Genomic DNA, 13,289 nt, shown 5'->3' with positions numbered 1-13,289 from the left:
AAGAGTTAGATGAGATTCCGATCTGTGGGCTGGGACATTTTGTGAAAGAAGGAATTGGCAATAGCAGCCAGAACGGAATCTTACTTTTGATTATATGTGCAGCGCACAACCTTGTTATTACTAACACACTCTTTCGACAGATTTTTTTAAAAAAACTTAGAATCATAGAATCATAGAGTTGGAAGAGACCAAAGGACCATTGAGTCCAACCCCTGCCAAGCAGGAAACACCATCAGAACACTCCTGACATATGGTTGTCAAGCCTCTGCTTAAAGACCTCCAAAGAAGGAGACTCCACCACACTCCTTGGCAGCAAATTCCACTGTCGAACAGCTCTTACTGTCAGGAAGTTCTTCCTAATGTTTAGGTGGAATCTTCTTTCTTGTAGTTTGGATCCATTGCTCCGTGTCTGCTTCTCTGGAGCAGGCAGAAAACAACCTTTCTCCCTCCTCTATGTGACATCCTTTTATATATTTGAACATGGCTATCATATCACCCCTTAACCTCCTCTTCTCCAGGCTAAACATGCCCAGCTCCCTTAGCCGTTCCTCATAAGGCATCGTTTCCAGGCCTTTGACCATTTTGGTTGCCCTCCTCTGGACATGTTCCAGTTTGTCAGTGTCCTTCTTGAACTGTGGTGCCCAGAACTGGACACAGTACTCCAGGTGAGGTCTGACCAGAGCAGAATACAGTGGCACTATTACTTCCCTTAATCTGTTAAAATTCGTCTTGTTTGTTTTGGCCCAGTTCTCTAATCTGTCAAGGTTGTTTTGAAGTGTGATCCTGTCCTCTGGGGTGTTAGCCACCACTCCCAGTTTGGTGTCATCTGCAAATTTGATCAGGATGCCCTTGAGTCCATCATCCAAGTCGTTGATAAAGATGTTGAATAAGACCGGGCCCAAGACAGAACCCTGTGGCACCCCACTAGTCACTCTTCTCCAGGATGAAGAGGAACCATTGATGAGCACCCTTTGGGTTCGGTCAATCAGCCAGTTAAAAATCCACTGAGTGGTAGCATAGTCAAGACCGCATTTTACCTTTACAAGAATATCATGGGGCACCTTGTCAAATGCCTTGCTGAAATCAAGGTAGGCTACATCCACTGTGTTCCCTTCATCTACCAGGCTTGTAATTCTGTCAAAAAACGAGATCAGGTTAGTCTGACACGACTTATTTTTCAGAAATCCATGCTGACTATTGGTGATCACAGCATTCCTTTCTAGGTGCTCACAGACTGTTTGCTTAATGATCTGCTCCAGAATCTTCCCTGGTATTGATGTCAGACTGACTGGGCGTTAATTATTTGGGTCCTCTCTTTTCCCCTTTTTGAAAATAGGGACAACATTTGCCCTCCTCCAGTCTGCTGGGACTTCGCCTGTTCTCCAGGAATTCTCAAAGATGACTGCCAGTGGTTCTGAGATCACACATGCCAGTTCTTTTAATACTCTTGGATGCAGTTCATCTGGCCCTGGAGACTTGAATACATCTAGACTAGCCAAGTATTCTTGTACTATCTCCTTAGTTATTCTGGGCTGTGTTTCCTCTGCTGAATCATTTGCTCCAAATTCTTCAGGTCGGGCATTGTTTTCTTTATTGGAGAAGACTGAGGCAAAGAAGGCATTGAGAAGTTCAGCCCTTTCTGTGTCCCCTGTTTGCATTTCACCATCTTCTCCTCTGAGTGACCCCACGGTTTCTTTGTTCTTCCTTTTGCTACGAACATACCCATAAAAGCCTTTTTTGTTGCTTTTAACCTCTCTAGCAAGCCTGCGTTCATTCTGTGCTTTAGCTTTTCTGACTTTGTGTCTACACGTGCTGGCTATTTGTTTGAATTCCTCTTTGGTGGTTTCCCCCCCTTTCAATTTTTTGTACACATCCTTTTTTAATCTTAACTCAGTTAAAAGTTCTTTAGCTAGCCACCCTGGCTTCTTTAGGCACCTTCCATGTTTCCGTCTCATTGGTATTGCCTGAAGTTGTGCTTTTACTATCTCCCTCTTAACAAACTCCCAGCCATCATGAACTCCCTTTCCTTTTAGTATTACCACCCATGGGATCTCACCCAGCAATTCCCTAAGTTTTATGAAGTCGGCTTTCTTAAAGCCAAGAAATTAAGTCCTAGTATGCTTGGCTGCTCCTTTCCGCTGTATAGTAAACTTCAGAAGAGCATGATCACTCGCGCCTAATGATCCTTCCACTTCTACCCCACTAACCAGGTCATCAACATTGGTTAGGACCAGATCTAAAATGGCTGTTCCTCTTGTTGCTTCTCCCACTTTCTGGACAATGAAATTGTCTGCAAGGCCAGTGAGGAATCTGTTTGACCTTATGCTCTTGGCTGAGTTTGATATCCAACAAATATCCGGGTAATTGAAGTCCCCCATTACTACTATCTCCCTTCCTTTTGCATGCTTGGCCATCTGTTCTAGGAAGGCATCATCTATGTCCTCTGTTTGGCTTGGGGATCTATAGTAAACTCCCACAATGAGGTCCCTGTTATTCTTCTCTCCCTTGATTTTGACCCAAATGCTCTCACTTTGGCTTTGAGGTTCTAAATCTTGGATCTCTTCACAGGTATATGCATCCCTGACATACTGTATAACGCCACTCCTCCTCCTTTCTTGTCTGGTCTGTTTCTCTGAAATAGATTGTATCCCTCCATTATTACATTCCAATCGTGGGACTTATCCCACCAGGTTTCAGTGATGCCTATTATGTCATATTTAGTTTGCTGTACCAAGAGCTCAAGCTCATCTTGTTTATTTCCCATGCTTTGCGCATTAGTGTACAGACATTGAAGTCCATTAATCATTCCCCCGTGTCTCTTATTTAAGGATTTTTTCCTCCCACCACTAGGTCTGCGTGCTGTTTGCTCCATTTGGTCTATGACATTTGGATGATCATCTTCATCAATTGATAGACTCCTACCTTCAGGAGCACTGTCTCCCTCCCCCACATTAGTCAGTTTAAAGCCCTCCTGATGAGGTTTCTGAGATTTTTGGCAAAAACTTTCCTCCCAACCGTTGTGAGGTGCAGCCCATCGCTTGCCAGAAGTCCATCTTCAAGAAACTGCAGTCCGTAATCTAAGAATCCAAACCGTTCCTGTTTACACCATTTGCGAAGCCAGCTGTTCACTTCCACTATTTCCCCCTCTCTCCCTGGGCCACGTCGTTCAACTGGGAGGACAGATGAGATGACAATTTGTGCATTTAATTGCTTCAATTTCCTGCCCAGAGCCTCGTAGTCTCTTTTGATCTTCTGGAGGCTATTGCTTGCAGTGTCATTGGTTCCCACATGAACCAAGAGGAAGGGGTATTTGTCAGTGGGTTTAATGATTCCTTGCAGTCGTTCAGTTGCATCTTGGATCTTAGCCCCGGGGAGACAGCACACTTCCCGAGACATCTTGTCAGGCCCACAGATCACTGCTTCTGTTCCCCTCAGTAGGGAATCCCCTATCACCACTACACGCCTCCTCTTAGGTTTGGTCGGGGTTCTTCTGTGAGCTGTCCATTCCAAAGTCGCCTGCACATTCCCTGAGGACTGACTTTGCTACTCGTCTTCATATACCTGATCGACTGTAATGAGGGAGAGATCCTCAAATGGAGTCTGCTCTTCGTCTTCCACGCTAGGGGAGAGGACCTCAAAGCGATTGTGTATTTCTAAACAATCAGAGCGAACCCTGGGCCTCCTACTTCTTTGAGTCACGTTTCTCCATATATCTGGCTCCTGTGTTGAACTAGCCTCCTTCTCAGGGGAGTCTCCTGTCTCCTCCTTGGTGGAGACGGTGTGCTCTGTTGCTTCCAAGAAGAGCTCCAGCTCTCTAATTCTTTGGAGCGTAGCTACACGTTCCTCCAGTTGCAGGACTTTGCCTTCTAAGAGGGCAATCAACATGCAATTGCTGCAGGTAAAGCTGCCTGCAACCTTTGGCAAGATGGAAAACATTGCGCAGGAACCGCAGGCGACTGCAGCTGTTCCCTCACCCTCCATCTTGAGAACGTGACGTTGGGGGTGGCTACAGCGGTCCTCCATCATAAAAAGCGTGAAGACAGGACAGATAACTCCCCCCCAAAAAACCTAGGTCTCCCCTAACAAACGTGCTTTTTAATCAAATATAGATTTACTAAGCTAAATGTTGTCTAATCACAAAAATAATAGCAGATTTGAATTACTCATACCCCAAACCATCTTTTTAAGACCACTCACTGAAAAAAATTGCAAAAACTAAGTTTCACCCCCTAAAATGACACACCCTCTGGGTGCAAATGCTGACTTTCAGTTTTGATTACAGGAACAGTATTACAAGGACTGTTGAGAGGCCAGGACCGTCACGCCAGAATCTGAAGGGCAGGAATGCGCCACCTTGATGTTTATACAATGTCAAGAATTTGCCATTCCACATTCCAGACACGCACTCCTAGGTGAGCACGACAACTTGCTCTTTATTATTTCTGAGAGCTCTTCCTGTCATAGGAAAACCTGCATCCTCTGCTTCCATGGAATTAACTGTTGTCCATTTCAGACCAGACTGGATTTTTTCCATTCCTTTCCAGGCCCGGTTATTACATTAAAGAAGATAAATGATTTTTGTAGCTTGGATGAGTGCAACGGTTGCTTTGCAGTTGAGGAAACCAGAGGAGTTCTCTCCAGGCATTTGTCCTCCCTTGGCTTCCTGCTGCCCTTGGAGATCCTCAGGATTCAGCCTTAAGGATCCTGGGCCCCGGGAAATAAAACTATCTTGCCTTCCCACTTACCAAAGCAGCGCTCAAGGCGGCTAATAGCAATCAAAAGGCAATAATATGAGCAGCAATTAAATGTTACAGTGAAACAGCAGCAAAAGAGATAATTAAAATGGTGTCAGCTTAAAATAACAAAATTAAAAGAAAATGTGCTCAACTGCAGCAAAGGTTTTAAGGTCTTCTGGGTATCCTTCGTGGCCATTTTTCTCGTCCTGTGGTTAACCCTCATACTACATGGATACAACATTGTCTGGGTTTCTCTATCACAAGTCATGTCAGCCCAGTCTTCTCTCTCTTTTAGCAACCAGATCTGGTAGATCAAGGAAGGCTTTTTAAATAGCATACCAGCAAGGGTTTGGACAAGGTTCCATGGGAGACTCTTGTTTACAAAACTGACTTCACTTCTCCACTTGGGTGAGGGACAGGGACTTCCTGTGAAAAGAAGACAGAGGCTTTGCTTGTTTCAGGCACAATATCCTCTGCAGTTAGATTTGGACCTGAAAGACTAAGGAGAAGTGCAAGGCCAACAGAAGATATACTGCACTATATATTGCAGGTTTTAGCCTTTTTATGAAAACTATAACAGCTAGAGTGATTATTTATTTCCCCCTTCTTAGCAGCTGACTGAGCAACTATTGAGAACATACTAGACTCTGAGATTGAGCAAAAAAATAAATCCAATATACTGTACTGGAGATGAATCTCATTCTGTTACTTTTATTTTTTTTAATAAAATATTTATTAAGGTTTCCATGTAAATACATATAAAATTCACAATACAGTAAATATCATAACATATTTTCAAAACTTCTTTGGACTTCCTCACGTCTCCCGGACCCATTTTCATCATTAAAAGTTTTTATCCGCAAATTATCATCTTATTTGCAATTTATGTCCCACAAACTTAGTTTATAATCTAATAGATCTCCAAAAGATTTTTACTTTCCCAATCTCACTTCTCTTCCAAATTCTATCTAATTTAGTGGTGCTCAATTATTTCTGATTTAGCAACCTACTTAGCATTCAACCAAATTACAATATTTTTGTAAATAAATCTTGAATTTCTTCCAGTCTTCTTCCGTCCTCTCCTCTCCCAGGTCTCGGATTCTGCCAGTCATCTCAGCCAGTTCCATATAGTCTATCAGTTGCATCTGCCATTCTTCCAGTGTGGGTAGATCTTGGATTTTCCAATTCTTCGCGAGAAGTATCCTTGCTGCTGTTGTTGCGTACATAAAAAATGTTCGGTCCTTCTTTGCCACCCCTTGGCCGACAGTACCCAGAAGGAAGGCCTCTGGTTTCTTAGTGAAGGTATACTTATTCTGTTACTTTTAATTCAGTTTTATACACACTTGGTATCCAACATTTAGCAAACAAGTGACAGTTTCATTTCTTTTGTCAGGGGTTTGTCCCACAGAGCATGTCATTCATCATTGTTATGCAACCCAATCTGTTTCCTTCAGCTTCTGTCTGCAGGGAATCTGTAAAATAATAATAATAATAATAATAATAATAATAATAATAATAATAATAATAATAATAATAATAATAATTTATTATTTATACCCCGCCCATCTGACTGGTTTGCCCCAACCACTCTGAGCAGCTTCCAACAAATTAAAACATCAAACATTAAAAATTCCACTTCTAAAAGTCACCCAGAGAAGCTGCTGGTGTTATTTAAAAACAAAAGACTACAAACTTTTTTAGTAATGAAAAGTCTGTGTCAACCAACTCTTCCCAAAACTGGGAGAAAAGGAAATAACTTTAAAGTGGGCACCTAATCTTAAATCAGAATCTCCTAAGCATAGCTTAAGCACTCTTAGAGGGGACGTAACAGCTGCTCTATTTTGATTGTTCTGCTTGCAAAAGAATTACACCCCCCCCTTTCCTTGTGTGCTGTTCTTGGGGTTCTCCTGCCGCCCAGAGCCAATTGCAGAGGGCAGAGCAGGAGAAGATAAGGGCTTCTGTTGATAGTATGTGATCGGTGAATCCTGTCCTTAAGTTCTATTGACCTCAATGGGAAAATGCAGCATCAGACTGACTCCCTTTTGCCAGGGAGACTTTAAAGATGCTTCATGTTGGCTGCATGGTGCTCATATTTTCCTGTTCAATTCAGACGCTCCAGGGGTTTGAAGAACTGCTCATCCACTCCAGAGTCAGCAAGTGGGCAGCTTCTGAGGGCACACCACTGCCCTGTGCTCCCTTGGAATCGTTGGAAGAATCTACACACATATGTTTTATAATTTTTTTTTGAAAAATACATTGAATTTTGCCTAGCTCACTGTCACCATCTAGTGTCACATTTGTATTGCACTTTCTTCTTTGGCGATCACTCATAGCCAAGTGAGATTGTCTTTCATGAACACGGTTTTAACAGTGAGTCTGTGACTGTAGAGGCCAATTCTAGATCCACACGTCCTTCCACAGTGGGGACATAGGTTTCTGGGTGGGAGATGATCACGGTATGGTTTTGCCAAGTGTGCCTTCCCCTTAGCGCGTTTCTCCCTTTTCGTCCTGAGTTCGAGCGTCTTCAAAACCCAAGACACCTTTGGTAAAGGCTGCTCTCCAACTGGAGCACTTGCAAGCAGTGTTTCCCAGTTGTCGGTGTTTATACTACATTTTTAAAGATTTGCCTTGAGAGAGTCTTTGGACCTCTTTTGTTGACCATCAACATTATGCTTTCCACTTTTAAGTTCGGAGTAGAGTAGTTGCTTTGGAAGACGATAATCAGGAATCCGCACAACATGACCAGTCCAATGAAGTTGATGTTGAAGAATCATTGCTTCAACACTTCAATCAGGAGAAAGCTGTACTCGCAGAACTCAGGCAATATTGGATTTTGACATCAATGTCGGCCCTTGTGGAAAGGTAACTGACCAGGTAGGAGAAGTATTTTCCAATGTTACTCCACTGAGTTGCATTTGTGGCACTGCAGAGAGATTGTTTTGTGCTTGTTGGTGCAGCACTTTGGTTTTTTGGATGTTGAGTGACAGGCCAAGCTTTTCGTAAGCTTCTGCGACAATATTTAGGATGGTTTGGAGGTCATCCTCTGAGTGTGCACACACTACGTTGTCATCAGCATAATGAAGCTCTATGACAGAAGTTACGGTAACCTTACTCTTTGCTTTCAGCCTGCTCAGATTGAAGAGCTTTCCATCTGTTCGATATATGATTTCTTTTCCGGAGGGAAGTTTCCCTTTGACAAAGTGTAGGATCATGGCAATGAAAATAATGAATAGAGTTGGGGCAATAACGCAGCCCTGTGAATGGTTCACTTTGAGAGCCATTCTTATCCGTGACTGTTGCTGTCATATTATCATGGAGGAGCGAATAATGTTCACAAATTTATCTGGGCAGCCAATTTTCAGAAGGACAGTCCACAGGGCATTGATTTACAGTGTTGAAAGCCTTAGTCAGGTCAATAAACACCATATACAGGGGTTGGTTTTGCACTCTGCATTTTTCTTGAAGCTGTTGAGTGATGAAAATCATGTCCACTTCCCCCCTAGAAGGCCGAAAATCATTCCGGGATTCAGGAAGGGTCACCTCGGATATTGTTAAGAGACGGTTTGCTAAGATCCTTGCAATAATTTTGCCAGCCGCAGCTAATAGAGAGATGCCTCGATAGTTTCGGCAATCCGTTCTGTCACCTTTTTTAAAGAGATTGATAATTTTGGCATCCCTAAAGTCTGCTAGAATTTCCTCTCTCGCCCAAACTTTTTCGATGAGCTTGTAAAGTTGTTGTGTAAGTTGAATTCCACCCACTTTGAAGACTTCGGCAGGTATCCACTGGCTTTGTTGTTTTTTGTTATGTTCTCACCCTGGGCCAGCAGGGGGATACTGTAGATATTTATGCAAATGAAGGCTCAAAAGTGACGTTCAGTGATTGGATAGTTTTAGAAAGTTGCAACAGTTACGTTGTTCTGGAGCTCTATATAAGCAGGCTGACTGAGCTCTGCAGTTCAGTTCCATTCTGGACTCTGAATAAACAAGAGCTGTTGAAGAATCGCTGTGTCGTCTGATATGTTCACCCACAACTTAACACTGGCGACGAGGATGGGATCGATGGACATCAGAGCACAGCCAGATGCGGCCACCCTCTGAACTGAGCTGAATCACTGAGCTGAATCACTGAGCAAAATCACTGAACAGAACCAATTCAGAGCTGACTGTTCTGGCTAGAGCACAGTGTTCCATCCATCGCCCTCTACGCCGGCATCAGAATCATGGCTTCACTTGTGCCTCTACCGCCGTTTGTGCCAGCCTCTGAATCATGGGACTCCTACCTCACTCGGTTCAACTGCTACCTCCAAGCCAAAGAGCTGACAAAAGTATCACAGGAGCATAAGCGGGGCCTATTCCTCAGCCTCAGTCCTGGGGTTTCTTGGTTTGGTATCCAATAGTTTGTTCACAGGCTGCAATAATGGATGTTTTTAGCTTGGTCCTGTGTCCCTTGATGCTATCAGGGAATTCCAAAAGCAGATGGTCCTTAGGAGTCATTTGGAAGTAATCCCGCTTAATAGGATCATGAAGGGCTTGAGTGTTCATTTTGCGCCTTGGTTTCCTTCCTTGAACCCTGCATTGATGTATAACTGGCTGACTGACCAAACCCAAAGGGTGCTCATCAATGGTTCCTCTTCATCCTGGAGAAGAGTGACTAGTGGGGTGCCACAGGGTTCTGTCTTGGGCCCAGTCTTATTCAACATCTTTATCAACGACTTGGATCATGGACTCAAGGGCATCCTGATCAAATTTGCAGATGACACCAAACTGGGAGGGGTGGCTAACACCCCAGAGGACAGGATCACACTTCAAAATGACCTTGACAGATTAGAGAACTGGAGATTAGAGAACAAGATGAATTTTAACAGGGAGAAATGTAAAGTATTGCACTTGGGCAAAAAAACCAAGAGGCACAAATACAAGATGGGTGACATCTGGCTTGAGAGCAGTACATGTGAAAAGGATCTAGGAGTCTTGGTTGACCCCAAACTTGACATGAGCCAACTGTGTGACGCGGCAGCTAAAAAAGCCAATGCAATTCTGGGCTGCATCAATAGGAGTATAGCATCTAGATCAAGGGAAGTAATAGTGCCACTGTATTCTGCTCTGGTCAGACCTCACCTGGAGTACTGTGTCCAGTTCTGGGCACCACAGTTCAAGAAGGACACTGACAAACTGGAAGGTGTCCAGAGGAGGGCAACCAAAATGGTCAAAGGCCTGGAAACGATGCCTTATGAGGAACGGCTAAGGGAGCTGAGCATGTTTAGCCTGGAGAAGAGGAGGTTAAGGGGTGATATGATAGCCATGTTCAAATATATAAAAGGATGTCACATAGAGGAGGGAGAAAGGTTGTTTTCTGCTGCTCCAGAGAAGCGGACACGGAGCAATGGATCCAAACTACAAGAAAGAAGATTCCACCTAAACATTAGGAAGAACTTCCTGACAGTAAGAGCTGTTCGACAGTGGAATTTGCTGCCAAGGAGTGTGGTGGAGTCTCCTTCTTTGGAGGTCTTTAAGCAGAGGCTTGACAACCATATGTCAGGAGTGCTCTGATGGTGTTTCCTGCTTGGCAGGGGGTTGGACTCGATGGCCCTTGTGGTCTCTTCCAACTCTATGATTCTATGATTCTATGATTCTATTCTATATTTTATGATTCTATGAAAAAGCACATAAATGGCTTTCAGAAAACCAAATAATTTTAAGTTTCCCTTCTGAAAATGTCAGGTAATGCTATTTTAAACATTTTCTTTCTCTATATAAAATATATCCTACTAAGCACACAACATTAACTTGCAATCATAAAACAACATTAGAAAGTAATGACCTCAGTTATTAAGAAATTTAAACAAGTTTAATCAAGTCTTGTTTTGATATCAGCCTCCAACTTGCTTCTTGGCCTCTGATGTAGCTCTCACGTTTCTCATGCCTTTCCACAGGGCAGTGGAAAGATCTGTTTGTTTGTTTGTTTGTTTGTTTGTTTGTTTGTTTGTTAATAATAATAATAATAATAATAATAATAATAATAAAAAATTATTTATACCCCACCCATCTGGCTGGGTTTCCCCAGCTATTCTGGGCGTCTCCCAACAAAACACTAAAATACAATAACCTATTAAACATTAAAAGCTTCCCTAAACAGGGATGCCTTCAAATGTCTTCTAAAAGTCTGGTAGTTCTCTTTGACATCTGGTGGGAGGGCGTTCCACAGGGCGGGTGCCACTACCGAGAAGGCCCTCTGCCTGGTTCCCTGTAACTTGGCTTCTCGCAGTGAGGAAACCGCCAGAAGACCCTCAGAGCTGGACCTTGTTTGTTTCACAGACTTAAACATTGAAATAGTCCACAGCAAGACAGAAATGAGATAAAATACGAAAAGACAGATTCTGAAAACAATAAAACCAGTCCCACAACCTCTAAAAGCAATAGCACCATTTCTACATCATCATCATCACCATCATCATCATCATTAACCCACCTTTTTCCCTGACAGGAACACAAGGACTTAATGTGAAAGGAAAAGAAAAAGTTACTGCCATTTTTAGATTATTCATTATCTTTTTTGGATAAAACTGATTTGCATTTGGACTCCAATAATGAATTGACACAAAGTGACTGTCAGTGGGGTGTTTTTTTTTGTATCTTCAAGGGCTATGCCATGGCAATGTTAGCAATATTCCTATATTTCATTGGACTACAACTTCTGCACTCAGTGCCAAGTCTAAACTATGCAGTAACTTCTCACGCCCAGGATTTTGCCCCACTTTCCTCCTCTGAATAAGCGAAGAAGATAAAACAAGAGCAGAGCAGAACTGGCTTATTGACACCTCATGCTAATGCATGTAAATTCCTTTTCTTGTTTCCTTCCCTTTGGGATTATCTCTTCTGGCAATTGTTTTGAGGTTAATGCTGCTGAATGAGACTCTTTCTTTATACTCCATTCAACCAGAAATATGACACTTTTTAAAGAAAGCCAGCAGACATAATTAAAAGGTAAGGAAGAACAGATTTGGGGATCCAGGCCCAGGATCCCGAAGGCCCTTTGGGTGCCTTTTTAGATCACTCTCTCTTTGCGCTTGACATAAGCATGTGACATAGATGCTTCACACAAGAGCAATGCAATTCTTAATGGGCCAGCATCATATGCTATATTGCTGGAGGGCTTTTGTCATTCTGGGTGGGATTCAACTGCTAAGTCCCACTAGTGGGAGCCCACACAAGGACTTGCTAGCATAAGGGGGCTCCTGTACCCCCTGAAATTGGCTCTGGTGGGGTTGGGGGGGAGCCCATTCCCTCTGGAATGCCAAAAAGCTTGCACTGACAGAACAATATGACAGATGAATATATGAATTCAGTTACCATCATTATTTGATATTGCTGCCATTTCATAGTAAAAATGCATGTGTCCCCTAAAGAACATTTCTCTCCTTATGGGATGGCATGCTATAAAAATTCTTTCCCTATTGTTGGCTGGAGGAACCAACAAATAAAATAATTTCTTTTTTGTCATTTATAGCTGACTAATTTCCCCGTTAGGAGAATAACTTTGTTAAGACCAGCAGAAATGTCACAAAAGAGCTTTTATGAGTTCTCCAGAATTGTATATTTTTTCTTTCTTTAAAGGCCAACTATTTGCCTAATTTTCCTGTCACGGCAGTAACAGGGAACCATAATGGGCATCCTATATCTGCCCCTTACTATTGCAAGCTGGAACCTGAATTAAGGTGGGGGGTGAACTCCTGAGCTGTTCCTGCGGCCACTTCAGCTGATGACCAGCCTCCCCGTTACATTGGCTTTGTTTACTCCATTTCACTCGTGAGATTCCTGCTGACCACAGGAAAGGGCGGTGGGGTTAGGAAGTGGTCTTTTGTTCTGTTGAATGTTTTATGTTTCGCACACTTGAAAACTTGAAGCTATGCTCTCTGATCACAGCTTTCAAAATATTTGACCCTTTTCCCTGGACCTGTATTGAATGTAGAAGAGAATCCGATGCGCCTTGTTGATTTCAGGGGGTTTTGCAGGGAAGGTGGGGGAAAACCAGACAGCACACAGAGCCGAGAGATGCACAGCGGCAGGAATGTCCCACAGCCTGCAAAAGAAAGAATAGAGATCCATTAGCTGGGACCTCCGTGAAAGCAGCCTTGGCACTTCTTTCAGGTAAGGATTAATGGAGCAACAACTGTAAATATCATTCAAATCATAATAAAAGGAGGCAACTCTTCCAAAGACCTGGAAACGCCCCACTATCAGCTAATTGTTCTAGGTTAATCCTTGATGAATCCAATTTTAAAGGAAGAGAGGCCAGCACTCCTGCTTCTCCTTTCCTTCCCTCTTCTGTTTTTATAGCTGAGAACAGATTACGCCATCAAGACTCTCTGTACATGTGCTGGGACACATTGTTCTTTTTGTTGTTCCATACAGGACAGGTTAGTGTCTGTCTGGGAAGTACTGAGTGAGAATCTCATGTGGAAGGCACAAAGCAAGGTCTGCTGATGTGGTCCTCACTCCCCCCCCAAAAAATAATAATAATCTGGTTGTTTAAAAACAGGATGTGGTTTCTTT

At 43.0% G+C, this 13,289-nt stretch overlaps 2 protein-coding genes across 11 annotated transcripts in view; one reads left to right on the top strand and one right to left on the bottom strand.

Moving 5' to 3' along the window:
* Positions 1 to 1,096: 1,096 nt before the first annotated feature.
* Positions 1,097 to 13,289, bottom strand: part of ANKRD66 (ankyrin repeat domain 66) — a 119,622-nt gene continuing 107,429 nt past the window's right edge. Inside the window, exon 5 of the mRNA XM_081906628.1 lies at positions 1,097 to 1,134. Within this exon, the coding sequence (XP_081762754.1) occupies positions 1,114 to 1,134 (21 nt within the window). The 3' untranslated portion in view covers positions 1,097 to 1,113. The remainder of the gene's footprint in view (positions 1,135 to 13,289) is intronic.
* ADGRF5 (adhesion G protein-coupled receptor F5) overlaps positions 12,600 to 13,289 on the top strand; it is a 55,717-nt gene continuing 55,027 nt past the window's right edge. For 8 of the 10 annotated variants that reach the window (XM_081905983.1, XM_081905981.1, XM_081905977.1 and 5 more), the window contains exon 1: positions 12,600 to 12,884. The gene's annotated coding sequence lies outside the window, so the exon portion shown is untranslated. The remainder of the gene's footprint in view (positions 12,885 to 13,289) is intronic. The other 2 variants (XM_081905978.1, XM_081905975.1) reach the window with 2 other exon arrangements.

Source organism: Podarcis melisellensis (assembly GCF_964234715.1).
Source record: "Podarcis melisellensis genome assembly, chromosome: 3".
NCBI classification, from domain to species: Eukaryota; Metazoa; Chordata; class Lepidosauria; order Squamata; family Lacertidae; genus Podarcis; species Podarcis melisellensis.
This window is presented reverse-complemented; position numbering and strand designations above follow the sequence as displayed.